The sequence below is a fragment of the Fundulus heteroclitus genome, chromosome 23 (assembly GCF_011125445.2).
Source record: "Fundulus heteroclitus isolate FHET01 chromosome 23, MU-UCD_Fhet_4.1, whole genome shotgun sequence".
Taxonomy (NCBI): domain Eukaryota; kingdom Metazoa; phylum Chordata; class Actinopteri; order Cyprinodontiformes; family Fundulidae; genus Fundulus; species Fundulus heteroclitus.
Genome location: NC_046383.1, coordinates 18,712,786 through 18,729,725, shown reverse-complemented (window position 1 = coordinate 18,729,725; position 16,940 = coordinate 18,712,786). Strand labels below are relative to the sequence as shown.

Genomic DNA, 16,940 nt, shown 5'->3' with positions numbered 1-16,940 from the left:
TGGAAAAAAAAAAAAAAAAAAAACAATACTGGATAACAATGTTTGTGATATAGATAAAGCTTTCCTAAAGCCACAAGGTCACTGTAGTTTAATTAACATTTTGCTCATTAGGCCTATGGAAGTTTTTTTTCCTTTAATGGTTTTAAGAACAAATCAACTCTCAAGGCACGGGCTTCTTAAATTTCAATTAACCTAATAGTGAAAGGAAACTCATTAAACGAGATTAGCTTGGTTTCAGTAACTTTCGGGTATTAAAGGTCATCTTCAGGAATCTCGGAACTTTTATAACTTCCTGTGTGTTTCCAGACTTTCGAGCGTGGACCAAATCAGCAGCGAGCGACACTGACGCAGCCAAGGCGATGTGAGGACCCGAGCGATTTACGCTTTCATCCGAAGAATGATCGGGGCTTTTTTATTTTTGAACCACAGCCTCCACGTCCCTCCTGCTCCCAACCAGTGTTTTCCATAAAAAAAAAAAAAAAACACTCGCATTGTTGTTGAGGGAAAACCCGGCAGGGCTCGGATCTCCACAGCCCGGTCCCCACTGCGCGCAATCACGGCAGCTGGAGCGGCGGCGGAGTCGGTGCGCTCTAGCTGACTACACCAACCTCCTCATCCCCCGGCTCAGTCCGCAGCCCGTGCTCCTCTCCGTCCTCTAGATGCCTCCGAGCTTCACCAACTACTGGCGTTCAGCTGCAGACTGCGACACTATGAAACAGCGTTAACTATTTTTGGTTTTTATTTGTTTGTCTGTTTTCGGTTTTCCGTTTTGACGCATTTATTTGGAGAAATAAGACAAGAAAAGCCAACATACTCTCTCCATGATCTGGAAGTTTGGGAGCGTGTGTCGCTCTGGAGGAGAGGATGCTATGGCAGTCCCAGTGAAAACATCCGTGGCTCTCCTGGTTCTCGCCGTGGCAGGTGAGTAGTTATCTCTAATCCCCCTTTTATTAGGACGACGTTCAGTTTGGTGAGCTGTCTTGACCACATCGATCATTGCCAGCTTATTGGTTGAGGGTGACTGCATTTTCTGCCTCAATATTTCAATTATTTTTTCCTAATGTTAAAACATTAAACTCTGGGCGGTATTGTATTTATTTTTGTGTAAATGTTTCATTCATACAGCTACTTTTCTTGTGCACTGAACATCAGCGTGAAGCATGCAGTAAGAATCAGATATTAGAGCACGTGGTTCAGTTAACTTGTCCTCCTTTGATCGCAATAAAACGGTTATGTTTGCACACATATGCCCCAAAACCTAATTTAAGAAACAAAACGGTCTGTTTGGTGACTTTTAAGGCAGCTTCAAAGTGTTAAAATTGCTTGTTTGTTCTCTTATGTGATTAAATCTCTTATGTGTATTCTGAGCCCATCTGCTACCATGCCTTACAATTTATTCACACCCTTTGGTATTCCCTTTGGTAATTTTTATATTTTGTTACATTTTGTTACATTACTACCACAAACAAGCTAGTTTTATTTTTTGTTTGTTTTTTATAATGAACCAGTCCAAAGTTGGATCGTGCCTAGTTGTAAAGTAGAATTAAAGTAATGCATGGTTTATTCACACATGCATAGAACCACATTTTGCAGCAATTACCTGGACCAATGAATTTGGACCAGGTGTACTGTCCTTGTACACCTGAAAAGCATCCCAAAGACATGATGCTGCCACCACCATGTGTTACTATGGGGATGGTATGTATAGGAAGATTGCATTTTGCATGCCTGGCAAATGCTTAGATTCTCTGTGAGATGTATATTAAAATGCTTGAATATTCTTGTACTTTATATCCTAACCCTCCTTTAAACTACTCTACTACACCTTTATCTTTATCCTTGACCCGTCTGGTGTGTTCCTTGGTCTTCATGAAGCTTTTATTAAATAATGTTCTCTAGCAAACCTCTGAGGCCCTCACAGAACAGTTGTGCTTTCTCTGACAATGAATTACAGGAAAACTCAATTTTTATTAGATGACTTCTAAAAACCTTTGACTTTTGAAATGTTTGTAAAAAATCTTTCACTCAGCAGACTCAGCAGCAAAGACTCCTAGTTTTCCCTCTTCCCAGACACTCCCTCCAGCTCCTTTGGGGGAAGCCAGAGAGACATTGTCCCCCCAGTGTGTCCTGGGACGCCTGCTGGGCCTCCTCCCGGTGGAAAATGCCTTGAACACCTCCTGAAGGAGGCTATGGGGGCATTTTGAACAAATGTGTCAGCCACCTCAGCTGACTCCTCAGGAGATGGAGAAGCAGCAGCTCTACTCCGAGCTCTTCCTGGATGGCTGAGCTCCTCGCCCTATCTCTAGGGAGTAAGCGTTAACCCTAAGGAGGAAACTCATTACAGCCGCTTGTATCCAAGAGCTTGTTCTATCAGCCATGACCCAAATTTCATGACCATAATTGAGGGTAGCAACATAGACCGATCGGTAAATTGATCTCCCTTCACCACAGCGGATTGGTACAGCCTACGGATTACTGCGGTGGCCACACCAATACATCTGTTGATCCCGGTCCGTTCTCCCCTCACTTGTGAAAAAGACCCTAAGATACTTAAACTCCTCCTCTTGAGACAGGAACTCCTCCCAAGCTGGATAGGGTAAGCCACCTTTATCTGGTCGAGAACCATGGCCTCAGATTTGGATGAGCTGATTTTTATCCATGCCACTTTGCACTTGTCTGCAACCCGCCTCAGTGCCTGTGTAGGCCTTCGTTACAGGGGGCTACCAGAACCACATTGTCCGCAAAAAGCAGAGAAGAAATTCGCTTGTCCCCAAACCAGACCCCTCCGGCCACATGGCTGCACCTCCACATCCTGTCCATGAAAATGATGAACGGGAAGGGTGACAGAGGGATGCAGTACCGGAATGCATAGTTAAAGATCCCTTTTCAAGTTGCACCTTGACCGCATGCTTTTGTTAGCCATCGGTAACCTTCTGGAATAAATCTGTCTAGGTATCTGACCACTCCAGTATTAGAATGGGCAGAGCTAATTATAAATTTGCTTGGCCTCTGTAACAGACATGGATGCAGAGTCTACAAATTTTCAATATGGTTCATGCCATTCTATTTTAACAGCTTGACAGTAGCATGTTTGATCCACTGCAACTGGTTTCATTGTACCCGTGGGCTCGTTGCATCATTGGAACACACTGTTGTGTTTCACTTTCAACCATCTAGCTATTGGTTTAAGGTAAAAGTTGAAGAATGTAGAGGTAGTCCTCCTCCTTTCTAATTTCATTCACTTTGTGCGATGCACCAGCACTTCCTGTAGTAACGCAGTCCCACATAATTTTTGGCAATGGGTGTTACCTCATCCGATCTATCTCCTGTCAATGTTTCAAGATAACTCATTCCTGTCTTGTGTAACAATTTACACCATTAGGCATTTTGCTTGTCTATATTAGCAGCTGCAAATCTATTCTTTGTGGGAACCACATCAGTCCATATTGATGTAAAACTCACTTCATTGTGGACAATGGATTGTCGCTCCAGTTCATTCTCATGGAGTTTGAGGTTTTCATTTAGTCTCAATCTAGAGCCTTGGTGGCTTTTTGTGTTGCTCTTGTTGCTCTTGAGGCTCTTTTCGACTTCTTCAGACAAAGTGTAGGAAATACTGTATTTATTGGCATAAATATGAGTAAAAAGCATATTTTATTGCTGTAGTATAACGCCACTGGAAAAAAAGTTGATTTACTCAATAGCTGAAAAGCTGATAGGAGACTACCTGGTCTCCTACTTGGTCTCATTTCACAAGATTAAAGCTTACACAGAGGCCATTTGAACAAACGATCTCTCTAAATCATCTGTAGTCCTGGGTGGTCTCCTTTGCTCCTCTCTTTGCAGCTGATCCACACGTCTTCTATGGGATTTAAGTGTTGCAACTGAAGATAACCTTGGAAAAAGGTGGCTCTCATGTCTGGTGACCCATTTCTATGTTTATATTTCAAAGAGGTCCTGATGCTATGACCCTAACAAGGTTCTCAAGGCCTTTGGGAGAAGCACAAGCCCCAAGTATCAGAGATCATTGACCGTGAGTTTGGCGAACTCTACATGTTTACATTAATGTTGGTTGGCCAGAAAATTTGCATTTGCCTGACACTACTCTCAAATAATATTTTGCAGTGTAAATAGCATCTCTAGCAGTTGTTACGGAGAACTGTCCACTCTTTGCTACAGTTCAATAACAGAATGTTTTGGAGATTGTGTTTTACTTCCTGCGCCATCCTCCTTTCTGGCAAGATAAATATGTGTGTCCTCCTCTAGCCAAGTAGTCGATGGTTAAAAGAAATTGGCCTGTCTGTCATGTCATATTTATACCACAGGGAAACAAGAAGTCACAGAGTATTAATTAGAAGCTTCTGGAAAGTTGGAGTAGCTTAAAAGAGAGGTATAAGATGCTTTGAGAGCATAAGATTGTTTTAGGGGAATTAACAGATTAACTACGAGTGTTTTTGTATGATAACTTGTGACATGGTGTTTATCACCACTGAATACGTTTATTCAAATAGTCAAACACCTTCAGCACCAAGAGTTAAACTTTTTAGGCCGCCATACTGTGTGTATTTTGTCTGTCCATATCATTTAGATTTTATATGAATTAGAGAAAATGTAAAACAAACTCTGGCCTGTACACCAAGTTCTTGTTTTATTCTGACACTAGAAAGGTACCAATGAACATAAAAAGTCTCCAGGACACCTCATACATCTCACGGTCTATAAATTATGCGCTCTGATGAGGCTCATTTGTCAGATAAAAAGTATCTTTTGCAAACAACAACCTTTAAGCCAGTATTAGGCCTCCTTTTCATTAAGCTTACATTTCTGCATAAAAAGTATTCTTAATTGGTCTGATGTCATATTCTATTCTCTTAAATGTTGTGGTTATATTAGCTGTAAGTGGAGTATCCTCACAATTAATAGACATATAGGCTTGTGATTTACCTTAGGGAATTGAGTGTCTGACATATTTATTGAATATGACTGTACTGGTTATTGTTTAACAAAACTTGGGACTATGATATTGGTGAAAAAGGCAGAGGAATTGAGAAATCAACTATTTCTGCAAACAGATAGGCTGCAGCAGGTAGGTGCAACCCAAGCTGCAGCTTCATGTACAAGTCACACTGTGTGAGCAAAGAACAGAAGAAAGCCATTTTTCAAGGTTTGCTTCCATGTCACAAAGCAGCACATTTACCAGTCACTTCACAAAAGGAAAAAATAGAGCAGGACAGAACATGGCCAGATAGAGCGTTCATTGTGGTTGTTTTTCTCTCTCTTCCTTTTTGAGAGCAAGGTACAGTCTTCAAAGAGGAAACTGAGACTAAGCAACAACCAGATACTTGAAACCCCAGCTACGAAGATCCACTTCCAAAATGTCGAAGGTCTCGACCGCAGGATTGAGGATGCACGAGTGGTACTTGGACTTTTTTTTAACAGAATGACCGATTAGGGCAGTCTACTGAATGAATCCAAGTACAGCTGAAGCCTGAATTGTTTTGGTCCACCACAGATGGCCGTCCACTGAATTATTTATGGTCCTAAAAAGAAACCCAAAAGATGCAGAATCAGAAGCCCCCCCCCTCCCTTATTTATATATAATCTGATGACAGATCATCCATCTGTGTCAGTCAAATACAACACCATGTCCCATATCTTTTTTTCTCTCCGTTCTGATAGATTCTGTTTTTTAGTATTTTATGTAAGTGAGAAAGACCTAAAGAAGGATCACCGATTATGTTTGAGTCTCGGTGCACCAGCGATGATGGTATTTTTATTTTAGTGACCATGAATTATTGACGTATGGAGAGTGCATTGAGGCGGACCAAAGTGTCCCTCTCTCTCTCTCTCTCTCTCTCTCTCTCTCTCTCTCTCTTTCTCTCTCTGTATGGGTGCGTATACATGTGTTATGAGACCCACTGGTAGACACAAAGCTCCATCCTAGCTTACGTCAGCCTATGCGTCTCGTTCATTTCCTCATTTGCTCTTTAAGCGTGTGCTGTCAGAGTTAACACCTTACGTCACCTCATACAATCTGCGCTGAACTTCATGTTTACCATCATTTTTCAGCATGCACACGAAGACACTCCTCTTTCCCGGTTGATAAATATTTTGTGGTCTGGTTTATTTTTATACCTCTCCTGTTACATTTTTAAAGTAAAGTATGCATCTTCTGTTTGGCCATGGAACAGGCAAGAAAATAGAACCGCAGAAGGGCGCATTCTCCAAGGTCAAAACCCTGCAATAAGGTTGTTTGAAATCCTGCATTTCCTTCATCGCTGCACAGCGACCATTCTGCAGAGATTTGAACAATGCCCTTATGAGCGATGGACCAGTGCCAGGCAATAGTAATCATACCCTTTAAACTTTTTCACAATTTGCCCAGAAAAATGTACTAGTATTTTATTGAGATTTCATGAGATCAGCACAAAGTAAGTCATAATTAAGAAGTTTTCATCTTAAACATTGCACTATAGCTCTGATTGTATGTTTAGGGTCATTGTTCAGCTGGGAGATGAATCGCTGCCTGAGTCTCAAATCTTGTGTTGTCTGTAACAGGTTGGTCTTTGTGTAGCTCTATCCATCTGTCTATCCTGCTTAAGAAAAGGATAGTCACTGCATCACTGCATGACGCTGTCGTCACCATGTTTTATCACAGAGATTATGGAAAATTTTATAGTGGAGGGTTTTTGGCTTTCTTTTAACAATGGCATTCTTCTTGGCACTCTTCCAGAATTGTGAGGTTTGTGGTATGTGCTACTAATAGTTGAAGTGTCTTCAGATTATCCCATGTCTCTGTCGTTGGATTAGACACTCTTTGGTGGGCAAGCATGGTCAACAAACCAAGAGTTGTTTTGGCTTATTTCGGGGTCTATATTTTTCTCTGGGATGTTTTATTTATTTATTTATTTTTTAGAGGGGGGGGGGTGGATTCTCTGGTTTGGTTGAAAATCTGGCTGGGGTGGGGGAGCAGACAAAGACAGAAGATCTGTGAAGCAGGAAAGGGTAGTGTGATAATTCTGGTCTGGCAAAAAACTGTAAGGAGATTGACTTGGTGAATGACCATCCATCCATCCATCCATCCATCCATCCATCCATCCATCCATCCATCCATCCATCCATCCATCCATCCATCCATCCATCCATCCATCCATCCATCCATCCATCCATCCATCCATCCATCCATCCATCCATCCATCCATCCATCCATCCATCCATCATACTGCTTGTACAGACAGCTTTTTTGGGACAGACAGAGGATTTGGGATTTGGCTACATGCATTTTCCATATAAATGTTTAGAGATTCATGGGTAAATGGACCCGTTTTCAACCAGTGTAACATCAGTTCCAAGAAGATATTATCAACCAAATGCAAAAGTCTTTACTTTTTGTGTTAAATGTATTAAGCTGGCAAGACTGAGGGGTGGCAATTGTGACTTCGTCTCTTCATTATTTTCATATGATGTATGCGCTAACACCTACAGTATAAGACTATATATGACTGGTGCAAGGATGTTTTGTTATTTTATATAAATTGACAGTGAACTCCAGTTTCTCTTTGTCTGTGTCTATGTTTATCTCTGCATGTACCCAGCTGCCCTCTGCGCAGACGTAGAGGAGAGGCTGGTGAGTCACCTGTTGTCAGCGGAGCGGTACAACAAGCTGATCAGGCCGGCTGTCAACAACAGCCAGCAGGTCACCATTTACATACAGGTGTCTCTGGCCCAGCTGATCAACGTGGTAATTGAACGCAGGATCCCAACACTGAAAAGACACACTACTATCACATCGCACACATGGTTATTTTGAAGGATTTCTATCTTTGTCTGAGGCGTGGTGCCATGTTTGTCTGCTTTTCAGAACGAGAGGGAGCAGATCATGACCACCAACTGTTGGTTAACCCAGGTTTGTTCGGCTGAGCTTTGGTGTACGTCACTGTGAATGAAAGTGTGTGTGTTAGAGAGAGATTATGGCACTTATTTAGATACAGTGTATCAGTCATCATATGCACACAGATGTATTTAGGTTTGTCGCAGTGCAGTGGTTTGTAGAAAATTGTGCACAGACACAAAGCCAGTTCACTGGTGAGGTCAGCTCAGCATGTTAGCCAGAGATTCTGTCGTGTGCTGCTATTATAAATACACTCTGACAGCTGACTCATGTTAACGTATGACCGTCGAATTCATTTATTTTGTTTTGTTACAATTATTTGTGCATCCTTTTAAACTTCAACGTAGGAGCATGAATAATGGATGTGCTTTAAATGAGTCTGTTCATGCTTTTGATTTACATGGAATTGCATATCTCTTATCCTGCATCAGGGATGGAACGACTACAGATTAAGGTGGGATCCAAACGAGTACGAGGGAATCAAGAAAATTCGACTCCCGTCACAGCACATCTGGCTGCCAGATATCGTCCTCTATAACAAGTAAGATGGCTTCGTGACAGATGCGGTGATTGCTTGTGTTTTTGCGACCACAGACAGAGTCAAATTAAGAGGTTAAAAGAAACTGTAGCAAAAACGCTACTTTATAAGAGGTCTGGCTAATCAGTTTTTCTATTTCATGTCTGCTCTTTTATGACATTTTTTATTTTACTTGTCATTGCTTTGGGTAAAACATGTCAGTTTCCTTTTACTAGCGAAATCTCTACAAAAGCATAATGTGGTACAGAATTTTTTTTTTTTTCAGGAACGATTGTGCAAAAGGAAGTTTTAGTTTCCCTCCTTAGAACAGGTTCTACATTAGATTCCTGCCACAGAAGACTAACATTGACATAAATTCCCTAAATCAATGTTATTAAATACATTTTATATGTGATCATTTGAATAAAATCCCAGAAGTCTATGTCAAATAAATAATTAAATATTCTTTTCACTATATTTTCAACACACAGCATGCATCTAGACTGCAACAATGTCTGCAGAGCGGATCATCAGGGCTGACATTCCCTCCATCCAGGACTTTTACAGGTCCAGAGTCAGAAACAGGCCAGCTAGCATCCCTGCAGTTCCCAAACAACATGCACACAGACTGCAGACAGACAGCCACAGGGACAGTTTCCTCCCCCAGGTTGTCAATGTGGTGAACACCTAACAGAGTCCTCAGATCAATACCGTGCTTATTTACACCAATTCAACCACGTTTTCCTCTTTTGATAAAAATGAAAATAGTAACATTGGCCATTTTTGGTACATTGTACTTAAATTGTCCTCAATTTCCTTGCTGTATGAAGCAGCCTGGAAGTGAATTTTGATTCTGATATTGTAAAGGTCTCGATTTATTTCTTAATTAAATAATTAAATCAGGAACTCCAATCAAAATCTGAATCAAATACATGGTGAAATCATATGTAATTAGTATGCCATATTTTGCTTCCTCTGCTAAAGTACATCATGAAAAACCTTTTATTGCTTCTGTGTCTTGCTAAATAAGCCCTGACATCTGATTGGTTACCCTGCACTGCGACTCAGTGGTAGACCAATCACTTCTTCCAAGGCGGAGAGATTAAATAACTTCACAATCTTTAGCAGCACATGACCATGAAGTAAAAATATTTATTAAACATTTTTAAACAGATTAAAAAAAATATTTATTTTTATTTATTTACTTCACATAAAGGTAGATGTATTTGTTTCATGCGGTTTATCATCAATAATTTTCTCATGTATAAATACCGATGTTAAATGATTGGACCCTCATACGTTTGGCTTTTCTCTATACAAGCCTGGTTGTCAAAATCATTAATATTTCAGGCTAATGCTTGTGTATAGAGTTGATTACCAAATGCCATGGGCCAAGCCTTCCTTTAGCATTTGAGGTCCTACAGCAGCATCTTCTTCTCATATTCATCTGCTCACCTCTACACTGCAAAAAAAGGGAACTAAAAGTCAGTACAATTTTCTCGAAATGAGTGTATTTGTCCTTGATTTGAGCAGACAAGTTTAAATGATCTGCCAATGGAGTAAGATTTCTCCACTTAAAATAGGAACAATTCATCTCCATTATCTTATATCAAGTGCAGTATCTAATTATCTTATTTCAGGGGTCAAAATATTCATTCCATTGGCAGATAATCTCATTTACCGGCTCAAATCAAGGAAAAATACACACATTTCTAGAAATGTTTACTTGCTTTTAGTTCCTTTTTGCTGTGTGCAGCTGTATTGACCCGCCTGATAATAACATCAACCTAGAGCAAGTTACGAAACAGCACAAACCATTAATGTTTACCAGCCTTCAAACCTTAGCCAGTTTTAAACACTTGCATGTACAAAAAATATCTACTACGATAATAAGGGGAAATGCACAAGTTTGAACTTCTTTGTGTCATGTGTCTGAGGTTATTTCAAAGACAAGGAGCTGTGTTTGGCAAACGTTTTTTCTTTTTTATTCTGTATACCCTCTATTCTTAAGGTCTGCTGTATCTCTTTCCTAGGCTTCATCCTAGTATTTACACAATTAAAGGCCAATAAGTACTCCCAGTAAGCTGTAAGGTATTCAAAAACTATCTTAGAGGTGTGAACAATTTAAGACCTTGTTTTAAGATGTGAAAGCTGCAAGCAAACACAATAAAGACCATCTCATAGGATGAAATCTCAAGAACAGGACAGACCTTATACCTATTCAGCCCCTAACATGCCCAAAATTGCTGTTTTGACCACTGATGCGACTTGCAGCCTTTTTGGGGAATCAGCATCCACACCTTCCTGAAAGTGTTCTCTAGGCTTTTATAAATAAAGCCATCGGAAGAGTACTGAGAGGTGAGAAACACTGAGAAAGTGTAATGGCCGAATGGAGAGGTTAACTGACAGTGCTGGATCAGCTCCACTTTATGTCTTCAAGTTAACATCCCAGACCAAGACACCAGAAACAGTAAGCTGGTGGAGAGTCTGTATTTTTAAATACCCCAGCGAATTCACTGCAGCCCCAAAGCAAGTGTGATGCCTGACCTCCTTTATAATTTATCGGACATTAATATATAATACATCGCATCTTCTGGGATAGGCAGAGGATAAAACACTGTCTCAGCAGATTTGAGGTGGAAAGTGTGGCAAAGTCTGTTGCTTGTTTTTTTTTATCCTGGTGTTATTCTATTTCCTGGAATTCAGTGGATAAATGCTGAACATGTAATATTCATATGAAGGGATATTTATTTCAGGTCTCTTATAGTATTCAGGAAAAGCTCTAAGTGGAGACAGAAGTGGAAACATGCAACAATGTTATTGTAATCAGGCCTTGAAACTGGCTTGAGTAAATGCTGTCTGATCACTGTGCGTTTAAAGTAGTTGTGTTTCAGGAAAAAAAGGAAAATATAAACTTTTTATATGTATAACTATCTTTCAAAGTAAAAATAATACCATTGGAGGTTGAAACAGACATTTGATCTGTCATCAGTGTTTTGATTTTAAGCCAGTCGACATTTTATTTGCCACCTGCCGATAATTTCTGAGGTTTACAAATACAGTCCTGTGAAAAACATTAGGGCACCCTACTGTAACCTGAGTGTTTATTAATCCTATTTGGATCAATGGATATTGGTTATCAATTTTAATTATACTGAGAAAAATAAGTAATAAAAGCTAAAGATAGTTTGGCCATTGTGAAAATGCCTGCAGGGGATATGAAAAGTGTTGCAGATTGTTATTGCTGCTTTTTAAATACAATGAAACAATAGAACCTGTCAAAACATTTGTCACCTCTGAGTTTATTAGCTGTTTCCAGGTTAGCAACTGGAAAAAACTCTCGGTTTACCGTGGCTAAGATCACGACTTGAAAACATTTTATGCACTTCTGGGTTTTTAACTAAACCTAATAAGCTAATATTGTTGTTTTAGCCTCAACAAGTCAAATAAACCACAATGATATATTTGTCCCTTGACATCTGTTTGATCTCTAAACCAGATAATGTTGGTTGAAAAAAATAGCACAATAATTCTCGACCTGCTGGAGAGTGGGACAGACAGAGCCTTTACCTGAATGGCGAAATGAGACACAGGGGCAGCAGCTGTTAAGCAGATCCCCCTTGATTAGCTACTTATACGCTATAAGCTAATTAATGAATCCCACTTGAATTCAAAAAGCATTTTCAAAAACTATTTAGCTGGTGAACGTTTCAACTTGATGAAGTGGTTTGAGATTTAAAAGTCCTTTTCAGGAAATGCACTTTAGATAATGACAGACTGATCCAAACACACAACAAAGTTGCTTTGGTACATTATGTCTGTACTACATCATTTCTGCAACATTCATGTACAGATGCATCCAGGGAATCCAGATTTGCAGGAATTAAACACAACCTCTACCAAATACTAAGCTGATACCATTAGACTGCAAATTATTCAGACTTATGATTATTTTAATTTAAGGTTATGCTTTTGTTTGAACAGGATATCCCATCTTAATGGGAGTAACGTAAAAGTTATAGAGTAGCCCAGCCAAAGTCCTGACTACATTTAGATGGTGAATCTATAGAAGGAACTAAAGATCACAAGAGATGGATGGTCAGATATCCCGACAGGCAAAAAGCTGTCAGCAATTATAAGAAGGGTTTGATTGCTGCTATGCTACTGCAGTCTTGATTATTAAGATAGCAATAACATTTTCTAACATTCTGTTTCTGTTATAATATCAAGTAAACCAGTTTTTTTTTCTAGAATGGTACACATTGTAAATTGTCTTTTTTTTGGGAGATGCCTTTGTAATTTTCAGTCAGTAATAAACCTTTTTATACAATGAAAAAAAAAAGCTTTAAATCTTAGCCTCCCAGAGAGCTTAATAATTATGAGTATTCGTGTACATTTCAAAGACAAAACCATAGAAATAAATCGTGAGGGGCTTTTTTTTCCTACTGTGTTTGACTTTCTCCCTTTGTTCTCCTTGTTTTGTTCAGTGCTGACGGAACGTATGAAGTTTCCTTCTACTCCAACGCTTTAGTTTCCAACAACGGAGATGTTGACTGGCTCCCACCGGCCATCTACAAGTCCGCCTGTAAAATCGAAGTCCGGGACTTCCCCTTTGACCAGCAGAACTGCACCCTCAAGTTTCGCTCCTGGACGTACGACCACACAGAAATAGATCTCATCCTGCTCAGCGATTACGCCTCGCGGGATGACTTCAAACCCAGCGGTGAGTGGGATATTGTTTCCCTGCCAGGACGCAAGAATGAAGATCCAAATGATATCAGATACCTGGATATCACCTATGACTTCATCATCAGGAGGAAACCTCTGTTCTACACCATCAACCTGATCATTCCCTGCATCCTCATCACCTCCCTGGCCATCCTGGTCTTCTACCTTCCTTCAGACTGTGGTGAGAAGATGACTCTTTGCATTTCTGTCCTCCTGGCCCTGACTGTGTTTTTGCTTCTTATTTCAAAGATAGTGCCACCAACGTCTTTAGCGGTGCCTCTGATTGGGAAGTATCTAATGTTCACAATGGTGCTGGTCACCTTCTCCATCGTCACAAGCGTTTGCGTGCTCAACGTCCACCATCGGTCCCCGAGCACACACACCATGCCAGCTTGGGTCAAGCGGGTCTTCCTGCACCGGCTCCCTTCATTCCTCTTCATGAGGAGACCCGGTAGCTCCAATATCCGCGAGAGGTTCAGGAAAAAACACCAGAGGCAAAAGAGCTCAGACCAGAGGCCATGTGGAGCGGAGGGTGGGACGGGCATCTCTGCGGGAGTGGCGGATTCTTCGTCGTCCTTCTTTGTCAACGAGGACTCGGCCAAACGCTACGGCTGGAGAATCAGTGACTCGTCAGAGAACACAGACATCAGGAGGAGGATGACGCTCAAGAGCAACATTGATGTGGAGGATGCAGTGGACGGCGTACGCTACATTGCTGAGAAAATGAAGAGTGAAGATGATGATGAGGGGGTAGGTATTTGGAAGAAATGATAAAAAAGAGAGCCTTGCAACATTATTTTTTTCCACTTGAACTTTTTCTGCCACGTTACAACCATGAACCGCAATGTATTTTGTTTGGGATTTAATATGGAAGTAAAATCTGAAAATTGTGCCTTGCATTTGTACTCAGCCCCCTCGGCCTGAATAATTAGTAGAACCACCTTTCGATGCAATTATCAGCTGCACGTGTTTTTTTTTTTGTTTTTTGGGATGCTTCTATCAGCTTTGTACATCTAAAGACTGAAGTCCTTGCAGATTCAGGTTTTCTTCTAGGATTGACCTAAAGTTAGCTCCACCCATTTTTTTTAATCAACTCTGACTGGTTTCGCATTTCCTGCTAAAGATAAGCATTCCCCACAGCATGATGCTGCCATCACTGTGTTTCACCAAGAGGATGGAGTGTCCAGGGTGACATGAAGGGTTAGTTTAAGGCCACGATAGTGCAGCTTTGTTTCTACTGAGAATAAAACCACACACAGATGGACACTATTTGCTAATTAATTAGGCATACTCAAAAAGCATTTGGTTGGATTTTATTTTAGGAACTCAGAATAAAAGGGCTGAGAATCAATGCATGTCACGTGTTTAAGGATTTTGGTATTTAGAAAATATGAAATCCGTGCATAATTTTTCTTCCATATTATGCAATACTTTGTGTTGGTCTGTCACATAAAATTCCAATGAAATACAATCAAGTCCCTGGTTGGAGTGTGACAAAATTTATAAAAATTTTAGGAGGTGCAAATACTTTTATTGAAACATTGATAAAAGGTATTTATTTAAATTCGACAGACTTCTCCCTACCTAACTTATTGATGCTCATGAGAAGTATTAATTTCCATAGTCATTTCTCCTGTACTTAAAGCAGAACAGTGCAAGTTTTGACCAAAAACAAATAACCTTAATTTGAGATAAATTAAAAAAAATTTTCAGGTCAATGTGTGGCACTTGGGGTGTATTTATGCTATTTTCGGGCTCCCCTTCTCAAAAACCCACCTATAGAACTTGAGAGGGTCGAATCCATCCATGATCCATCCATTTTAGGTTTCGGCAGTCTGAGCTCAGACTGTCGTAACAATAAAACAAAACAGATATGACTCTTATCTGATCAGACTTATTTTTGGTTCTCTGATGTAAGATTCACCCTGGAAGGTGAACGTGACCTCGTCTTTGCAAGAAACTCCATGACTTCTCAATCTGCTGGTCCAAACTGGTCTGCTATCAGGTTCCAAAAGATGGAGGGAGACTCTTTAATTTTGCGACAGTGCAGTGTTGCCAGTGGTCTTCAGGGGCACTAAATCTGGAAGTTACAGGTCTAGCGCCCCTAGTGGCTGAAAGTTCCACTGTGCTGCTTTAATAATGTAGTCACTCAACATCAAACGCAGCACGAGGTTAGAATCAATGAGTCAATTACTTTGTTCCTGGCTGACCAGTGTTTGACTTGGACTAGATTAAAAGACGTGTATCATTAACAGAGGGAATATTCCGAATAATTTCCCAGACTTCCTGAGGATTTTTCTTAATTGACCACATACTCACTCATTATCACCGAAAGTCCATTTCCCGAACTGAATAATTTAAAAACGAATGACTGTATGAAGAGAGCCTTTGTAAAACCCACCATAAAGCTAGAGGATCTGTTGCTCAAAGCAACTTTAGAAATTAAATCATGGTTCCACGGAGGAAAAAAATAAATAAAGAAGCAGTAGAAATTTAGGGGTCACTTAAGATTTCACCAGAATACATTACAAATTAGCTGTGGTCCTCCCATCTGTTGCATGCCTGTAGGCTTTGACAAGACAGCTTGATCAGCCGTTCCCAAGAGGAAGATATGAAGATATTATTTTTATCAAGGAGGAAAAATCAACGAAAATGTCATTTTTTTGTTCAGGACAAAAACCGTAGTAATTTTTTAAAACATTGGGTCTAATTATAACTTTATAAAACATGAATTAAGTCCAGTTAGTTGATTAGTTGGTTTATTTGATTCCTAACATAGTTACCGTAGCATTTCAACAAGATGTGTTATGCTTCTGGTTCAGAGGTGAACTTGCTGATCATTCAGGAAGGTTTTTTGAAGTCCGTAAAGTCATTGAGAACAGTCCGTTGGGTCTTTATTGTTCATTTTATTAATAGTGCAATCAAATTAAGCATATGAGTTCTTTCTAGTCTCAGGTAAATTATCCTGTTAAAAAGTAAAACCTTTTTAAACTGTGGTTTTTCCCAGATGTAAATTAAAAGCCATTTTAATCTGAGATTACAAAGATTGTGTCAATTATGTAAGTATATCTGTCGTCACAGTCAAAAATCACCAAGAATGATGGCCTGTTACTCTTCAGTTCAATACTGTAAACGACGCAATGACAACATTTAACAACTTCTCCGATTCTCTGCAGATCATTGAAGACTGGAAATATGTGGCCATGGTGATTGACCGCCTCTTCCTGTGGATTTTTGTATGTGTGTGCGTGGTCGGCACTTTGGGACTTTTCATGCAGCCCCTGTTCCAGAGTTACAACACCCCAGTTGTTGACGACACAGACCATAAATGAAGCCTAAAACATCACGTTTTAAATTTTAACAGGACTCTGAAATGAAATGTATTTTCCTGGAAATAAACATATCTATGAGGCGATGTTTGACATATGAATCATGAACGACCATCATTTACGAAACCCTGATATAAAGCCCAGCTCCCCTACGGCACCTGTTGACCTTCGATCTTCTGATTTTATCACCCTCTACACACAAATCGCCAACGCGCTCATATCAGTTAATTTATAACCCTAATGTTGGCTACATCTTTTGTTAAATAATACAATTTAAAGTATCATCAGAAAGTGTTGACACCCTTTGAACCTTGTTACATTTAGCAACACTGCAACTACAAACTTTAATGTATTACACAGATTTTATGGGATAGACTAGTGTCCAAAGTCAGTCCTGAAAGGCTTATAGACCAGGGATGTCCAAACTTTTTGGTTCATGGGCCGAGATTATCAAGTCAAAGGCACTAGAGGGTCAAAA

At 40.0% G+C, this 16,940-nt stretch overlaps 1 protein-coding gene across 1 annotated transcript; it reads left to right on the top strand.

The window, feature by feature from the left end:
- Positions 1–491: 491 nt before the first annotated feature.
- On the top strand, positions 492–16,940 carry LOC105932616 (neuronal acetylcholine receptor subunit beta-2). Its single transcript, XM_036127121.1, has 6 exons — positions 492–921; positions 7,593–7,738; positions 7,859–7,903; positions 8,320–8,429; positions 12,893–13,883; positions 16,310–16,940. Exons 1-6 carry the CDS (start codon positions 822–824, stop codon positions 16,463–16,465), a joined length of 1,548 nt encoding a protein of 515 aa, XP_035983014.1. The 5' UTR covers positions 492–821; the 3' UTR covers positions 16,466–16,940.